Source organism: Betta splendens, chromosome 15 (genome assembly GCF_900634795.4).
Source record: "Betta splendens chromosome 15, fBetSpl5.4, whole genome shotgun sequence".
NCBI lineage: Eukaryota > Metazoa > Chordata > Actinopteri > Anabantiformes > Osphronemidae > Betta > Betta splendens.
This window is the reverse complement of record NC_040895.2, coordinates 6,764,880-6,783,019: the sequence shown is the minus strand read 5'-3', so window position 1 is coordinate 6,783,019 and position 18,140 is coordinate 6,764,880. Positions and strand designations below refer to the sequence as shown.

General features: G+C 44.6%; 2 protein-coding genes across 3 annotated transcripts; both read left to right on the top strand.

Moving 5' to 3' along the window:
- fam83ha (family with sequence similarity 83 member Ha) lies at nt 1-7,777 on the top strand. 2 transcript variants are annotated; one of them, XM_029127065.3, is made up of 5 exons: nt 1-244; nt 1,128-1,585; nt 1,682-1,846; nt 2,560-2,684; nt 2,768-7,777. In XM_029127065.3, the coding sequence occupies exons 2-5, from the start codon at nt 1,136-1,138 to the stop codon at nt 6,936-6,938; spliced, it is 4,911 nt and encodes a 1,636-aa protein (XP_028982898.1). In that variant the 5' UTR covers nt 1-244; nt 1,128-1,135; the 3' UTR covers nt 6,939-7,777. The 2 variants fall into 2 exon arrangements, with proteins under 2 accessions (XP_028982898.1, XP_028982899.1); XM_029127066.3 differs by lacking the exon at nt 1-244 and adding an exon at nt 258-741.
- A 568-nt stretch (nt 7,778-8,345) lies between these two features.
- On the top strand, nt 8,346-16,233 carry LOC114870747 (androgen-dependent TFPI-regulating protein). Its single transcript, XM_029175790.3, has 5 exons — nt 8,346-8,582; nt 8,669-8,794; nt 8,870-8,971; nt 9,056-9,171; nt 16,044-16,233. The coding sequence occupies exons 1-5, from the start codon at nt 8,430-8,432 to the stop codon at nt 16,231-16,233; spliced, it is 687 nt and encodes a 228-aa protein (XP_029031623.1). The 5' UTR covers nt 8,346-8,429.
- Nucleotides 16,234-18,140: the final 1,907 nt, after the last annotated feature.

The following is an 18,140-nucleotide window of genomic DNA, read 5'->3' as shown; positions in this document are numbered from 1 at the left end:
CGGAGCGAGCTCTCCGTCAGCGTGTGCGTGTGCGCGCGCGCGCTCGGTCTCACATTCTCGCCAACATGCCTCAAGCGTGACAGTAAACTGGTTTAGCGGGGTGAAGAGGGGGGAAGACGATGCAAGAGAAAGCCTTCGATGAGTCCCACCTGGAGCTGAGTCGAGGCGCGACGCGTCCGTGGAGCGAAACATGAGCGGCGTGAAGTTGAACCGACGGGAAGCTTGACGAGAGCGCGGCGAGCGGGTGAGTGGGGCGAGACGTCAGGCCTGAGCGGACGGCGGAGGGTCACAAAGTTTCTCTGACGGTCGGTAACACACCGGTAACCACAGTCACCAGAGCCGCCACGGCGGCAGCACGGCGTTTGACAGCTGTGTCCCGCGGGGAGACGGAAAAACTTCGTTCGTGGATCCGACTTTGGCCTTTTTACGCACCGGTAGCAGCGGCGGATTATTGGCTCGGGCGCTGTTTTTGTAACACTTTGTGTTTTGTCTCGCGTCGTCGGGAGCCTTTAGTTTCATTTTTTCCAGAATATGTGACATACACATGAACTTGCAAATGGAGGATTGTGTTGTTGACCAGAGGGAGGAGCCACGCCCATGATCGTGCACCCTGTGGTTAGATTCCAGCTTCCCCCGTTCATCGTGTGCGCCTTTACGAGTGGACTGTTGAAACCAGGGGTCTCATCTCTGTGGCCTCTGGACCGACTGAACCACCTGCACGGCGGGGTTTGACCCAACATGGTTAGAATCATAAAGTATTTCTACTACTGGTGTGTACAACAGTTCTGGAGAAGTATGCAAAGCAGCCTACATCTGGCCAAACTGATTTTCAAAGCTCTGAACGTGACTATTGTATAATAGAGCAGGCAGCTGCACCTGACTAGTCACTTGATCTGTTGACACTAGAGTCTGCGGTTGTATTATGTCTATTCGTTACCTTCGTTATTAATGTTTGAATAACAGCGCGTGATTATTGTCTCCCGCCGTAATTGCTGGATCTCCGAGAAAATATTGATAAACCGCCACTACGGGTTTTAGAGTCCAGTTTGTACTCACAAACTCTCGAGACTTTTTGAAATAAAAGTACGTATTTGCTGATGCAACAAAATGTATTGACTGTGTTCCAGACATCAGGATGGCGCGTCGCTCCCAGTGTTCCTCTTCCGGGGAAAACCCCATGGACCCCCACTACCTCCCTCCCCACTATCGTGAAGAGTACCGCTTGGCCGTCGACGCGCTGGTGGAGAGCGACTTGGAGGGATACTATAATTTTCTCCAGACGGCAGATGTGGTGGACTTCCTGTCCACGTCTGAGATCCGGCACATTCAGCAGTCTCTCCAGAGCCCGCAGCCGAGCATTCACCCCGAGCACCCTGAACGTTTTCTGGACACTGGGGGGGATGGCTCCTCGGACACCTACTGGCCGATTCACTCGGACCAGGACGCGCCGGACTTGGACCTCGGCTGGCCTCATCAGCACCATTTTATCGGACCTACAGAGGTCACCACTCTGGTCAACCCCCCCGAGCCTGACATGCCCAGTATCAAGGATCAGGCCCGACGACTTGTTAAGAATGCTCAGCAGGTACGTCTTTCGCTTTCTCAACCAAGAAATGCATTCACGGTCAAAGTTTTGCTTTCACACTATTTGTGTTCATGTTCTTTTTTTTTATCTCCGTAGGTGATCGCTGTAGTAATGGACGTGTTTACTGATGTTGACATGTTTGCTGATATCCTCAATGCTGCCAGGAGAAACGTTGCCGTCTACATTCTTCTAGACGAGCAGAACGCTCATCACTTCGTCAACATGATGTTGAACTGCCGGGTCGATCTACAGAATGTTCCAGTGAGTAGAAACCTTGTCTGTAAATAATCAAAACCACTAATACACGTGTGTCTAGATCTTGATATGAAGCGTACTGATTTTTGATTGATTGAACTCCAGCAACTTCTGCACAGGGACACATTAATTAGGTGTTTTGAAACCAGTCACACATGCATCGTTTTCTCTTTTACATATTCACTGTCAGGATTGAGTAACAGTATCAGAAGACATTTCCAAACATGCTCACCTTTGGTCTGGTCTTGTTTACAGTAAAATCAGTATAGAATATTGCAGATTGTATCCTTCAGTGGCGCTGTTGCATTTCAACAAACCTGTTGGGGAACCTGTATAAAGTACAGGTGCTGGTGGTGGTGAACTTCTTTCTTAGACCTTACATGTCATACAGTGTCCTGTGTTAAATGTTTGTGGTTACCCAACATATGCTTTGTTTGTGTTTATGGCAGGGCTCATATCAAATTTGTCCATTTGGGCATCTCTGGCTAATGTACAATATGCAGTAAAAACAGACATAAGAACTACTTTATTGTTGGTAGAAATCCCACTAAGCACAAAGGAGTCTAGTAGAAAACATGAAGTGCATCCATTTTCCCCCTACCTGTTGAAACCAGTAGTGTTTAAACAATGCTGCCACCTGCTGTGTCTTGAATTGTATTTGCAGTTTTGCTCCACTACTACTACTGCTCAGTGCTGATGGTTTCACGTGTGTCTTGCAGTTTTTACGTGTGAGGACAGTGTCTGGCATCACGTATCAGTGCCGCTCAGGGAAATCCTTCAAAGGTCAGATGATGAACCGCTTCTTGATGACGGACTGCAGGGCTGTGCTGAGTGGAAACTACAGGTGAGCCTGGTTTGAACTTTTAGAAAACACTCCCGTGTAGAATCTATATTTCTTTTAACTCCACGTACGCTGTCTCCGTTCAGTTTCATGTGGTCGTACGAGAAGCTCCATCGCTCCATGGCGCACCTTTTTCTCGGACAGCTCGTATCAACGTTTGATGAAGAGTTTCGAATTCTGTTCGCTCAGTCCAAGCCACTGATCGTTGAAAATGTGCTCCTGGCGATGGAAGAGTTTAACCTTTCACAACAGAAGAAACAGCAGTTCCCAAATGATAGAGCACCGCTATACAAAGATTCCAGGAGGTTTCCAGATGCTGGTCATCCAGACGAATGGCCGAGACATTCATACGACGAACGAATGGACGTAGATTGGAGAATGATGCCACCTAAAGGCGCTTCAGATATGTACAGTAGGTTTCCCTCCCAGCCACATATGGATCCATTATTTGACCAGGGGCCCCCCAGAATACCCTCGACTGAAAATCCTGCATTCAAACGATATGGGGGTGGCCAGGGTAGGTTCCCGTACCCTTTCCAACAGGGGGTCCCTGAGCCTGAGAGCCAGAGGTGGCAGGTTCCCAGGGGACAGCAGCTTTATCAAGGCCCTGGAGCGGGACCAGAGGCTGATTACAGTGGTGGTGAAAAGTTCTGGAACCCAGACTATCCTTGTGTGGATACCTACTTTGAGCCACAAGAGATGCAGCCGCCTCATAACTTTGACCACGTGATGAACTATTTATCATCTACCAGAAATGCAGACTTTGAGCAAAGCTCAGATAAATTACACCCAGCAGGAGATTTACCATTTAGTTCATCTCATCCCAGAAGACTGAGTTTAGGTCAGCCGTACACCTGTCAGACCTCTCCCACACACTCAAACACAACCGATGAGAAACAATTTTTCCCGGAAGCTATTGTTGACCGCAAAAATCCTATGGTAAAACGTGGGCTAAGAAACTGGAGGATTTCCTCATATCTCAGTACATATGATAATCCAGAAGATGAAGACCTGTCAGCAACACCTCAGGCACCAGAGCCTCCTGAAGAGCCCGCTCAACCTGTGCAACAAATAGCACCAGCCCCAGATTTATCATTTCCTAAAATCCCTAATGTCAGGGAATTTAAAGTTCATACATTGCCCAGAGCAAGTCAGATCCCAGGCTATGCCAAAATCCCTCTTCGAGAGCAGCCAAAGAAATTGCCTGAGGAATCTGCTCCAGTGGTGGCAGAAAGGAAGTCAACGCCGATGCCTTCAGAATCGTCGTCCACGCACGAGGCAGAAAAGGCCGAGGAGGCAGAACAAAAAGAGCAAAGAGAACCGAAGTCATCCGTTCTGCGGAGGGAGGAGACGTTCCGTAGGCAATATAATCCCGCAACGCCGAGGAACTCCAGGTTGAGATCCTCGCTCATATTCAACTCTCTCGACCAGCAGCATTCTCAAGACGCCAAAACGGCTGCTGGCCAGCAGGATGAAGGCGGTGAGAAGAATGAGGAAGAGCAGAAAAACACCCCTTTTGTTTTGCAGGTGTTGGGACAGAGGAGGCCTGCTACGAGAGAATGGAGGCGCTTTGAGAAGTCACCTGCTTCTGATAACGTGGCATCAGAAACATCGAAGCCAGGTGATGCAGTCAGTAAATCAGATGATATAGACCCTTCAAAAGAAGAAAATGTAAAGGATCTCCCAGAAAAGAGTGAGGCACAGGAGACAGTAAAACCTCCAGCACCTCAGTCCAAGCCGAGTACAGCAGAGCTGCCCAAAATGAATGCCCCAGCGCAACCACTCGAGTCCCCCTTTACAACTCCAATGTATGTAGACATGAGTGATCCTGATGTAAGGCTTATGTTCTTCAAGGAACTGGCTGCAAAGCGGAAAGCCGCCAAAGCTGCAGAAGCTAAAAAAGAACACGACCAATCAGTGAAACCGTCAAATGATACAAAGCAAAGTCCCACTGTTAAAACGAAGGAGCCTGGAGCAGAGGAAACCTCAGAAAGGGTGACTGGGGCCAAGATGGCAGAAGCTGGAACGATCAAAGGGCAAGCTGTGTTGACCCCACCAGCTGATCTGGCAACCGGCACGGCTAATAAAACAGAGGAGCCCAAGCTGAAAGAAGCCTCAGAAAACATGACTAAGCCTTTATCATGTGACACTTTGGTAGACAAAAATGCCCCTGAAATGGTTGCTGGAAAAACAGCATCTGTAGGAGCGTGTGAGTTAATCAGGGACATCAGTAACAGCTCCAATAGAAGCGAACCTGGTGCCTCCCAAAGCAGCGAAGCTAGGGATACAAGTCATTCAAACCAGACAGAAGAACTCAGCCAATCAGCATCTCTGGCTGTTTTTACAGATGTAGAATCTGCACAAGTCGAACCCCCTCAAGAAGAACATCCTCAAGAACCGATGCTGTCGAAGGCGGTGAAGGAGAGCAGTCATCCCGATACACCTTCAGAGGCCACAGCTGTTAGTGATCCCTCCCTTGTTCAAGGTAGTGATGAAAGTGAGATACCGAGCCCTGATTCTCCCTCCAAAGATTCCACTTCACTCACTCCCAGTTCAGCTGAGGCCCCGTCCGCTTCTGCATCGGCTGAATTGGATGCTGAAACGCAAAGACCCCAGTCAGTCCAGTCAGAGAGTGTTTCATCTGAGCAACACACTGGATCAGAACTTGCCTGTTCCGACCCAAGTGATGTCCAAAGTTCCTCTGATCCCATCCTGCCAACTGTTAGTCCCAGTCTCCCGTCTTCTAGCTCTGATTTTCTTAACATTCCACCAGAGTCAGTATTATCTAATGTTCCCCCAGTAGAGTGCAGTTCACCCTCAACCTCTGTCGCGGTGCCTTTGAGCTCTGATAACACACAGGAGGCTGACAGCACCTTACAACAGGAAGCCCTGAAATCAGACGAGGAAAGTCCACGCACATCTGCACAATCTGAGTGTACTGAAGTTCCCCCAGGACCTGTTTGTGGAGGGGCATCATCTGTGACCTCTTCAGAACTCCAGACTGTGAACTTTAAACATTTGGAATCTGGTGTTTGTCATGATACAAGTGCTGCTGGTTCCGAGGCGAACACATCCTCATCACAGTCCACTATAACGACCACCACTGGAGAATCTGAGACTTTTACATTGTCAGAAAAGGATTTGATTACATCAGAAGACTCTGGTGAGAAGGCTGGTGCGGATGAGTCTCCGGTTCCTGGACCATCGGAGGATAAAGCTGATACATTGCCTCCTTCCCTTATATCATCAGTGCCTTTGCCAAATTTACCTGATTTGCCCAGTATTCAAAACGAGTGTATAAAATCCACACTAGACCAACCAGACCCTCAGACTGAGCAGTCTACATGTCAAGCAGAGGAAAGGAAGGATCCGGATGTGATTCCTGATGCCTCCCAGTCAGACACAACTGCATCTCCAGCAGATGCACAAACACAAGCAGCCCCTCCCTGTGAACCTGACCTGACAGACACTGACACCCCTCCTGCTGAAGCAGTTCCCTGTTCTTCACCAGCTGAGTCAGCTGCACGAGTTTTGTCACCTGGGTCTGAAAACACAGACATCAGCGTCTCTGTGGAACACAGCTCATTGGACACAAACCCACCCCTCAACCAGGATACAATGGAGTTAGATGAAACTGGAACTCAGCCATCAAAGGTCCCAACGCAGCCTGATGAGCTCTGCCAAACCCCTGACACCAAACCTCCTCTAAGCCAGCCAGCGGAGCCGCCTGCTGAAGATGGTGCTGTAGTCAACCAGAGTGAGATAAGAGAAGAAGAAACTCTACTTCCTGACCCCGGAGAGAAAGGAGCGGAGGAAACCGCGGCAACGAACGAGCTCAACAAAATGATCACGCAGGACGCCATCGGCAGCAAGAAAATCAAAGAGCCAGCCGAGATCACATCGGAGGAAGCCGCTCCTGTATCGCCACAGTCCAAGCAGCCAAAAACCAGCCAGTCTCGCTACCACTCGTCAACGGCCAACGTGCTCTCCAGCAGCAACCTCAGAGACGACACGAAGCTCCTGCTGGAGCAGATTTCCGCCAACAGCCAAAGCCGGGGCGAGGCCACCAAAGATGCCCCCGTCACCGACGACGAGAAGGAGGACGAGGCTGACAAGAACGCTAAGAGAGAGAACGCCAGAGGCTTCAAGGCACCGGGAAGAGGGCAGCAGAAGTCACCGCAGGATCGGGAGAAGGTGCTGGAGAGGATCCAGTGTATGAGGAAAGAGAGGAGAGTCTACAGCCGCTTTGAGGTCTGATTACAGGAAGAGGCTTGTGTCATGGATGGCATCATTACTGTGATTGATGTGTAATAAAAATGTGTGAAGCATAGAAATAAGTAAACAATGGACACAATGTATGTAAAACAGTTACTTCCTCCTCAAGCCATGGAAACAGAACAAAAATAAGAAGATCGACCAAGGGCTTCTTCACCGTCAAAAACGTGCTGCCATGTGACCAGCACATAAACTGACTCTGTGTGACCAAATATATATTTTTACCACATGGGTAAAGTGCAATGTTTGCAACAGATTGGTTCTGAGGCCAGTGCTGCCTGTTTCCCAGCACTGACAGTCTTAACGTAGCGTGGTTGGAGGCTAAACACAACGTCGGTGTAGCAGATGATAGGAAGTAGTCAGAGGTTGTGAAGCTGTTGCTGTAGTTAGTGATGTAGTGTTTTCAATTGTGTTGAGAATGTTTGGTGATGACGTGCATTCGTAAAACAAACATTTGACGGCTGTTCTGGTGTAAATAAGCTGCAGCTTTTATTCCCTGTAAACAAACAGGAAGGAGAAATGATGAACAAAGCTGAGATTTTAACTGTAATGTCACTGTCTAATTCCTCTCTTTGTTGTTTCTGCTGCATCGACCTGTAGGACTTTAAACTGTACACGTGAACTACATGATACGAACATACAGCACGTCATGTACGTCATTGAAAACTTCAGCACTATTGTTTTAATGCAAAGCGCAAGAAACGGGGAACCTGCACAGAATCGACACAAGTAAAATTGTGCTCTTACAGTTAAACATGACAGATCTGTGACACCTGTATTCAGCAACCTTTGCTTTTTGTAAATAAAATTCCATAAAAGTCTGTTTTAATGTCTGTTGTGTGGCTGCAGAAGGATACGATGAGCAGCTAAACCAGCTCCGTTAGTCAAGTCAAGTCTGCCGTGTTATAAATAAAATGTTTAGTCATAATACAACACTATACATACTAATCATGACTAATATGGTTTTATAATAGGAATTACACAATGACGTGGTCTCAACATGTCACCAGTGTCTTGGTTAAACCCTTCCTCTGGCTCCACGTACAGGACAAACAATTTAGTGCACTTTAAAGCACATATGCTACAGTACATTGTGGCGTGTGGGTATAGTTTGATTGTCCATCTTAATTAACTGAATAATAAATTCAGCTAATGTAATTAAATACTTCACTAGGTTGTGTTAGTCAAACCTCTGTGATGACGTTGCGTCCATCAGAACCAGTTGTTACTTATTTAACTTGATTCTCTTACAAAACACTCAAATACCCATTAAGCTCCTGCTTAACGTGACGTTGGCACCGATCACATGCTACATTGCCGCGGTTACGAAAGAATGACCCCCCGACCCTTTATATGCAACAGGGAGCCTGTGGTCACAGTGAACCACGCTGATCTTCAAGAAGGTTCACCGCCTCAGTTCCCTCATGCAAAGGGAGCCTCGCATGCTGCAGAGTCACTGTTCCACTCAGCTGAATGGCTCCGGTGCTGAGGAGCGTGTACCACATCACGGCCTTCAGCGGCTACGCCTTTGTTGTTAGGAGTCTTGCTGCTAAGGGGGGAGAGGAGCTACCACCCGGCATCTTTGTTTATGGAGGACCATGGAAGTACCTCACCTTTTTGAATCTGGTGAGTCCATTACACTACACCACGTATATTTGACCTTTTCTGGAGAATGGAAAACAATAATGTTGTCATTTAATCTCATTTTCCAGTTGCTGCAGATGTCGTTTTTCGGACTGGCTGCAGTAAATGACCTACAGCCTGGAAGCAAGTCTCAAAGTGCTGTAAACAGATGGAAAGACTTCCTCTTTGCTGTTTTTGCCTTCCCTGTTGGCACGGTGAGAAACACCCTATGTTTTATTACCAAATCTCAACTCAATATTCTCCACATGAACTCTTCTTCGTCTGTTTAGTTTGTTGTTCTGTTCTTCTGGACCGTCTTCGCCTACGACAGGGAACTGGTCTACCCAGCTACTATTGATTCCTTCTTCCCTCCTTGGATGAATCATTCTATGGTTTGTACATTTGGCTGATGTTGACGTCAGAATGTGATGATTTCAGAGCCTCACACATAATGATCTCTCCCTGGACTTTCCCAGCATACGGTTGTGCTACCTGTTCTACTGGGAGAGGTGCTGGTGCAGCCTCATGTCTATCCCCAGACCAAACAGGCACTGGCCGTGCTGGGAACCGTGGGCTCGGCTTACTTATCCTGGTAAATGACACTGGATTGTACACTATTTAACTATAATGCAGTCTCTTTAAACATTCATGTGCCATTCAACTTCATTTTAAAACATTGGTTGAAGTATATCTGAGTGAAGCACAGTACTGTTCCCACTAGTCTCCTGCAGAGCTGGTATCAGATTACAAAGGAAACAGCTGTCGTGTATTTTGATGTTCCGACATTGTTAGAGAGTTCACACAGACTCAACTTTTATGCTCAAATTAACACATGAATTTATTACATAGAATGAAATAGTACAATCACAGAATAATCATGAGAGAGGTGGTGGCCGAATTCACCCGCTTGTTCTTCTGCAGAAAGAACTGAGAGGTCGAAAAAGGTCAGCTGGGTGTCTGCAGCAGACCCTCTGCGAAGCACTCTAAGAAACATCTCCCAATGCCCACTCTTTAAAGCTGTGTTGTTTATGCAACCAGCGAGTGCCTACGTGTCCATCGAAAGTCCATGTTTACTCAGCTGCAGCAGTTTATTTGTTTTAGTGGCCAACCTGACACCACGGTCAACTTGACATTTGTTGCAATGGACAGAAATAACTCCATAGGAGGAACAGAATTTACCACAAACTTTCCCCCTCAATGGACAGACAAATGTCCATTAAAGCTAAGCCCAATTTACTTTACTGCCTTAAACCAGTGATAAGCACTAGCAAGGTCCCAACCCATTTTAAGTGTCGTTTAACCTTAGCAATGTGGACACATAAATCACTTAAAATAGCCAAATTTATCCTACTGCTAATACAGGACTTTTCAGGGCAGCCAGCTTGATGACCTCCGAACATTTCACAGGTGAATCCGGTACCTGCCTCTAAAAATAAACACAAAAACAAATTACTGACAAGTTTACAAACACACTTGGACCATTTTTACTAAACATCAATCTTAGGGTTCCCCATTTCCCCCTCTGATACTTTAACACAGTGGTTCAGATGATACCAGGTGGGAGAGCCTTTAACTTGAACTTCTCTTGAGGTCGTCTTGACCAACATGTTGGGACCTTCTTGTCGGGCATGGTCCCACGTTCTCCTAAAACCCCTTGATATACACCGGATCCCCAGGTTTCAACTTCAGCTCCAGCTCGTCCTCTGCCTAGGACGTCTCTTTTTGCCTAGGCTCTTCTTTCAGCTCCAACAGGTGATCCTCACACGCAGCAACAGTCAGTCTTGAAGGTCTGTGCTGCCACGTCGTTCCGCCTCCTATAGATGTGTTGGTCCGCGCAGCCCCACAATATTAGGTGGGTGAGAAGTCTTGGTCTAGCTGGAATTGGTTTAATTGGACTCTCCATCGGCTCCTTCGGCTCCAGTGGCTCCTTCCATCATGGTTGTTCTGGAAGTTGTGGCACTGCACCCTCTGCGTTGTCCTGGGAAGCACACCAAGTCACTCGCTTCCAGACTGTCCAGGGCTTCAGCACTCCTCTGCTGCGTCATCCTCTGTCCCCCTCAGACTGGTGCTCCAGCTTGACCTGAGAGCTGATAGCTGAGAGGCAGAAAGCTCTGCACCATAGTGCAGCATAAACCATCCTACAGAGCTAGGGTTAGAGTGAATAGAACATATGGCTTACTTTTTGTCCCAGGCCGTCGTGTAGAAATCAGAAAATGCGAGAATATAAAATAACCAATTTGTAGCAGGTCAGAAGATAGAAGACCCTCTTCTGATACTGAAGTAACCTGTGGACAGAGGTTAGGGGTAGGAGAGAAATCGGTTCGGTTAGGCAAGAAAATCAGTTTAAGCGAGGTGTTTATGCTGACACAGTTTCTCCACTGCTGCTCCGCCTAAAGAGAAGGGTTGAAGTTGTTAATGTGAGCTTCCTGTGTACAACAACACACTGAGATGCAGAATGAAAATGGTTAAACCCTCATTATATAAAATCAACAACAATAAACATTATTGACATGTGTCATGGTTAGTCCGTAGAGCATATATCAGTCAGTCATGTCACTGTCATGAGCTCAGGGTTTTTATCGTGCACGTGAGCTAAGAGAGAGCCCTCTTGCTCTGAGAACTATAATTTAGAAAGGCTAGCCTGTGACCTTGTTCTGCTAAATGAGTCAGCAGTGTCACTCAGGGCCCATCAGTGATCCGGAGTTTGATCTTCTTTGACCTCTTCTTTCCTGCAATGGAACAACACAGCACTCCTGCGTTTGTTAATTATCTGTTTTACATAAAAACGTAGGTCACTGGTTGATGCATTAAACACTATTCTGTCAAGCAAAGCTTCATGCAATGTTAGTTTTATGCGTTCTGCATATTTTTTTTTACAAGCTACACCCTGAAATGCAAGGTTCACAGCACTGTTTCCTCTCTCTATTGTCAACATTTACACTTTCCCTTTCCTTCACTCCTTGACCTCCTTTCCTCCCTCACATACTGTACCATGCTACCATCTCTTTTTCTCTCACTCCACTAGGAATCCTGCTGAGATCATCCTATTCGCAAGCTATTTACACTCCAAGTTAACATTTGAACCGACTGAACCCCAACTTTTGAACCAACAGGCCTCCTTCGAATAAGTTCGCCAACTTGGGATGAGACACAACAGAAACAGAATAGAAGAATAGTCCCACAGCAGACGCCACACATACAAGTCTCCTGTCATTCATTTTCATTTTCATACTTCCCATACACACATACTGCATCCAAGTGATTATACAAATTACTAATTTAGAAAGTTAGGACAATCGAATCGCTAACTTAAGATGGGCACATTAGTACAACCCCTAAAAATCATTTCTTACCCTTACTTATCTATCCTTACTGGGACTTAATAAACTAAGTGAAATTAAGAAACTTATACAGCATCTAAACTTCAAGGTTACACCCTCGATGTCAGCTGACAGCTAAACAAGAAGGATTGAGCTTTAGTGACTAACCTGATGAAGAACACAGAATCACTGCGATAAAACTTATTTAATTCAGGAAGTGCTGTAAATGCATGCACTAAGTGACTCTATGACGAAATTAACATACAGACTAAATAAGCTGCATTCTCACAACCTATCAGAGATGACACATTAGACATAACACAACCTGTTGAACCTGTTGCACAAAGCAATAAACCTAGAAACACAAACAACCCCACAATCACTACTGCATCTAATTGTAATTTCCCCCGTGATTATCTGAGTCTCTAATGACACCATACTGTAACAACTGTGGATAAAAACTACAACTAAAATATTTTAACTTACTAAAGAAAGTTCATATAAACCCACATACAGCCAAACCTCTTGGAGGATAAAACACAGTCAACCACTGAGCATCAGGTGAAGCATTTCAACAGTAGAGTGAGTGAATTGGGAACTTTATTTTGAAATAAAGTTGAACTTTATTTTGAAATATTCTCCATACTGTACCTCTCCCTTTCCTTGTAAAATTGAAATATTTTATTTTATTTTATTCATTTATTTATTTTAAGCTTTTGGCAGCTTTAAGGACTGAGTTATTTTCACCAATTCGACTTATTTATTTTGTTTTTAAAAATTTAGATATTTGTCTGAGTCTCAAAGTACTAAAGTGTGCAGCAAGGTGAGAACACAGATTCAGAGGCCTCTGGCTTTTTGGCTTTTGATAACATCCATTGACACAGTTCATATCTGACAGCCTGCACTGTCTCAGTGGCCCTGCTTGAGCCTCAGCCTTCCTTGGCCGTCCAGGTGGACTCTTGTTCCATCACTGGCTTTGCACATGTCCATACCTCCCACACTGGAAGCAGTTCACAGTTTTTCCACAGCATCCTCGTCTTGCTCCTCGGCCTGGAGGAGTCCCTCCTCTCCTCATAGGAGGTCGTCTTGTCCACCCTCCTGGTAGAATGTACATCACCTGAGGTGTGGCCATGCCTGGTGGTGTAGGTGGGGTCTGAGGCACGCTGGCTGGTTGAGCAGACACCATCCTCGTCTCTCTTTTCTCCCCCTCTTTTCGCTGCTGCTGGCGTGTTGCTTCTTTCACTGCCTTCTTTGCCTGCTTTTGATGCAGCTCAACAGCATGAATCACATGGTCAGTTATTTGTTCTACTGACATGTTGCACAGTCTCACAGTGTCATTCAGATCCTTCTGATCTGGTCTTGAAGGCCAGGGCAGATTTTGACACTTTGCCCTTTTGACCAGCAGAGGAAGTCCATCAGAAACCTCATTTACCCGTCCGTCACCCACACACACTGATTCCTCATCTGACTCAGCCCACAGTGATCTACCTGCTCTGTCACGCAGATCACTTTCACTGCAGGAATTTCCAATTGAAATTTTCAGTTTTTAAATAAACGTCGGGCAGTTCTAATAACTCATCCCTCTCCACTGCCCTGTCTGTCCCTTCTAGATCAGCTACTGGGTGAACTGGCTTCTTTGTCCTTCCAGGTTTTGTTTCTTCTGCATCCATCTGGGACGCATCTGAAAGAGACTTAATTATAGTGATATGATTAGATTGATTATTACAACATTGAGCCGTCTTTTTGCCCATCATTTTTAAACAGCTAATAAAATGCAACACTGCCTTTTCTCGTTCCCGTTTAAGGCCTAACTTCACAGATTTGATCTTAACCCACTGCGTCAGATCAAATGTCCCCTCTGTTGGCCAGGGTGACGTAGCTTTATGCGTCCGCTTATTCTATTTCTTCGAATACTTCTGAATCTCCTGAGAAAAGAGTATATGACATACTTAAATGGACCGACCAGGAATGAATGTTAATGGACTTATTATAGGTGTTTTATCCTACTTAGTTGACTTATTTGACTTCCTGCTCTGGGCAGTATTCACACACACACACACACATTCACACGCACACACATGAGAAGTGAACACGCGAAGAGGAACAAAACTAACGTCTCCAGGCCCAATTTGGAGTCCCAATTCACTCCTCCCCCCTTTTTCTTTTTTAACCAAACCAGGAGGCCGCAATCTGCACACACTCTGTGACCTGCTTGACCAGTCCCAACCACAGTGTGGAAACATCGTTCTAAAATATGCAGATTATTTCAAACAATGATTACCCCAATGTCCACACAGGACACTAAAAAAATATTAGAATTATCAAAAATGATAGAATGATCAAAACGTTCGAAAGTGTAATCTACACAGCACTCACCCCACGGCTCTCCCCAGACTGTTCAAAAACAAACAAACACACACACAGACCCTGAACAGTGAGGCTTTATCTCCCCTGTTACACACACACTCTCTGCTCCAAAGGACCAAAAGGGAACGCACACTGTCAATTATTAACACACACTCAAGGTTTTTTTTTTTTTTTTTTTTTTTTTTTTTTTTTTTTTTTACAGCCACAGACTCAAATGTTATTACCTCGACACCTGTTAATTATTATTACACCGCAACAACTTAGCACTTATCACACTATCCTTAAATGCATTAACATATACTAAACCTATACTCACCCCAACTTAACTATACTTGCGCAATACTGACACATCGACACACTGCAGTTCAACACACAATAAACAAAAAGCGCTTTTACCGGTTATCCCTATGTTACCAGGCCTCACAAACCTTGGGAAGCTCTACACTTGGATTGATCCGCTCCAAGCTTAATGTAGATTCCCAATACATTACACAAGCCTACAGTGCCTAATAAATTTCGATTCTATCGAGCAGGTCAAATTTACCGAATTTCACAACCCGTTGCACCGAGGCCGCACTGTCTACCGACGCCGGTACCGTACGTCTTCCCCTTTAATTTAACAGCCGCTCAACGAGGTATGGTTCAGTGACCCCGCTCAATACCTGGACCAAATTTTCCAGCGTCGACACAGAACTTACACAGCCTTAAATTTATTTTATCCGAATGCAGACTACAACGCCCATACTTTAGATTTCCCAAACGTCGCCTGCCTCAAGTTAACCTACGTAACTTCTAGAGGTCAATAGGCCATGTCATTTTTTCCCCAAGCGCAAGATAGCACATACACACACAGCAGTTGGTTATGCAAAGCAGCTATTTACAGCAGTATAAGTAAGCACAGGTAAATTCTCCACCGCCTCTCTTTGTCTCTCCCACACAGATACTTTACTAGGAGCAGCCAAATCAGAATTTAATGATCAGATTTCTCCAATCTTACCAACATCTGCTCACACTGTCCCGAACACAGAGAATCGTCACGTAAAAGCTTTAAGCGCTATTTACCTTCACTGATGACGACGGTCGTGCGTCCGGGCCAGTCCGGACAAATGTTGGTTCTGGACAAGGCTCCTCACGCCTGTGTTCGTGACGCCATTCTGTCGTGTATTTTGATGTTCCGACATTGTTAGAGAGTTCACACAGACTCAACTTTTATGCTCAAATTAACACATGAATTTATTACATAGAATGAAATAGTACAATCACAGAATAATCATGAGAGAGGTGGTGGCCGAATTCACCCGCTTGTTCTTCTGCAGAAAGAACTGAGAGGTCGAAAAAGGTCAGCTGGGTGTCTGCAGCAGACCCTCTGCGAAGCACTCTAAGAAACATCTCCCAATGCCCACTCTTTAAAGCTGTGTTGTTTATGCAACCAGCGAGTGCCTACGTGTCCATCGAAAGTCCATGTTTACTCAGCTGCAGCAGTTTATTTGTTTTAGTGGCCAACCTGACACCACGGTCAACTTGACATTTGTTGCAATGGACAGAAATAACTCCATAGGAGGAACAGAATTTACCACACAGCTTAAGGCTTTTTTGAGCCTTTATTAGATTAGACGTTGTCATACACACATTTCTGTTTACATACTTTTCTATTGATACAAATTATATTCCTGCTGTGTGATAATATTTCATCATATCATTGTTACTGGGTAAGAGTTCACAGAACAATTCTTTAAGGCGTGACCGTACACAGTGATCTGACTGCTGCATGTTGCAGGATTATATGGGTATACCTGTCAGTTGGAATCTGGGTGTATCCGCTCCTTGGGCACCTCAGCACCTCCAGCCTGGTGGGCTTTTTCATTTTAAACATGTCCGTGGTGTCGTTACTCTACCTACTAGGGGACAGGCTCAACAGCCATGTGTGGGGTAAGCGAACTAACACACATCTGGAGACAAACAAATGAATTCCCGTCCACTGGCTCCTTATCTCTGCCTTTATCTTCCTGCTTTGCTCTAGGAGAGACTTTGAGAAAGTGACAGCCAGCACCACTTGGCTCATACATTGTCGTCGTTTCTATTGTAGCTGGGTTATATCATTTGCTGCAGAATATGCTTAATGCAAAGATATGAATGTGCCATTTAATTTTTACAGCACATCTAATAAAATAGGTTTCACTGAAAGCACCTTGTGATTTCTTTCTGTCTATATTTACATTTTAATTATTTCCAAATTAAAACATAAAGCACATTAAATATGGAGTGTTTACTAATAATTAGATACATATGAGTTATAAATTTAACAATAAATGAATCAGTCATTGCCACATTAAGCATCATTGGCATTTCATCTTAGGTTATTTATATTTGATACCAATATCGTGCTTGACGTGAGAATTTCCCTGTGAAGTTTGGACCTTTTGGACAGTTTACAGGAAAACTTGTCTTGTATCCAATACGAAAGGCTGACCAGCCTAGGTTTGATGTCACCATTAAATCCATTGAGAACTCTAGCAACATCTGTGTTCTGTGTGTAATACTTTGCATCTGGGGAGTTCCTAAAAATCGGATCAGGTTCCCTTCAAGTCTCTGTATTCTTTCAGATGGTTGAGATAGTGTGGATCTGCATCCACCAGTCCAGCTGACAGGATCTTGGCTAGTAGATTCACATCCTTGTCACTCAGATCTCTCTGTTAGAAACATTAGAGCAAAATCTTTCATCTCGAATTTTATCAATAACCAAAATCATCATTTGGGATAATTTCTTACCTTCTTGTTGTTGGCAGAAGACTCAATAAGCTGTTTTTTAGCTTTATTGGACTGCGAAAGACAAAGAATTGTTTTAGAAAGTCATCAACTGGCCACGTTGTCGAACAAATACTGTACAGAGAAATTAAATATCGGAATATACATTATTTAGTTTAACAAAAAAGTTATCTTACCTCTTTGAGGCCTTTTGAAAACCAAATAATGACAAAAAGAAGGCCGGTGATGATCTGCATTAGAAACATGAACAGGTCAGTCTACATTAGATAAGTTGACACACGCTCACTGAGAAAACTGAAATAAAGTATAGTAGAAATAAAGTATAGTAGAAATATGTTTCTCTTACTGCCAACAAGTACAGCATGTTGATTTCTCTGGTCCGTCCTCCTTGTGTGCCGTCTGTAAGTTAATGACCTAAAGACTTTCAACGTGCTGAGATGTCACGCCACGGCATGGAGGTTAGGTCACGAGTGAAAAACACCTGTTAAGAACCAGCGCTACAGGATAAGCTGCATTTTCAAGAAGAGCGTAGCTAACAAATAAAAGGCCGTGCTATAACAGAGAAATGCTGTTACGCAAATGTCTACGTAAAAGGGCTGTTGCTGTTACAATTGGCCCTTGAAGTCATTTGAACCAAGAACATTTTTGAAATTTTAACTACTGGTGTCATTTATACAAATAGATACACACAGATATTAAAGTTAGAACATAATTGTTCTCAGTTTTAAGTTTTTAGTTATATTTTTCTCTATACACACTGTAATTTAAAACATAGTAATAAACACCTGGAAGATCCAGAACATGCTGGAGGGACTATGTCAAACTTTTTTGCTTAGAATGGATTGATGGATAACCCACAATAGTAGGGTACTCTTACAACTACTACTACTACAACTACTACTTGCACAATGAACATACAATGTACAAGACAAATTAATCAGCATTGTCAGAAAATAGACCTGAGTAACAGGTTTGATATGGACAAATTGGGCTCCTTAGATAAGTTCTAGATAGTCAAATAATTAAGATCTATTAAAAAAACATAGTAGTATGGTATACAACAGTACTGTACTGTAGTATCCACATTTAAGATTAAGCTATGAAATTT

What these genes read in the sequence shown, in the direction of transcription:
- fam83ha (XM_029127065.3), top strand. Translation starts at nt 1,136, where the DNA reads ATGGCGCGTCGCTCCCAGTGTTCCTCTTCCGGGGAAAACCCCATGGAC. An exon ending in TCGATCTACAGAATGTTCCA is followed by an intron (nt 1,847 to 2,559) that starts GTGAGTAGAAAC and finishes TGTGTCTTGCAG; the next exon opens with TTTTTACGTGTGAGGACAGT. An exon ending in GTGCTGAGTGGAAACTACAG is followed by an intron (nt 2,685 to 2,767) that starts GTGAGCCTGGTT and finishes GTCTCCGTTCAG; the next exon opens with TTTCATGTGGTCGTACGAGA.
- LOC114870747 (XM_029175790.3), top strand. Translation starts at nt 8,430, where the DNA reads ATGGCTCCGGTGCTGAGGAGCGTGTACCACATCACGGCCTTCAGCGGC. An exon ending in ACCTCACCTTTTTGAATCTG is followed by an intron (nt 8,583 to 8,668) that starts GTGAGTCCATTA and finishes CTCATTTTCCAG; the next exon opens with TTGCTGCAGATGTCGTTTTT. An exon ending in GGCTCGGCTTACTTATCCTG is followed by an intron (nt 9,172 to 16,043) that starts GTAAATGACACT and finishes TGCATGTTGCAG; the next exon opens with GATTATATGGGTATACCTGT.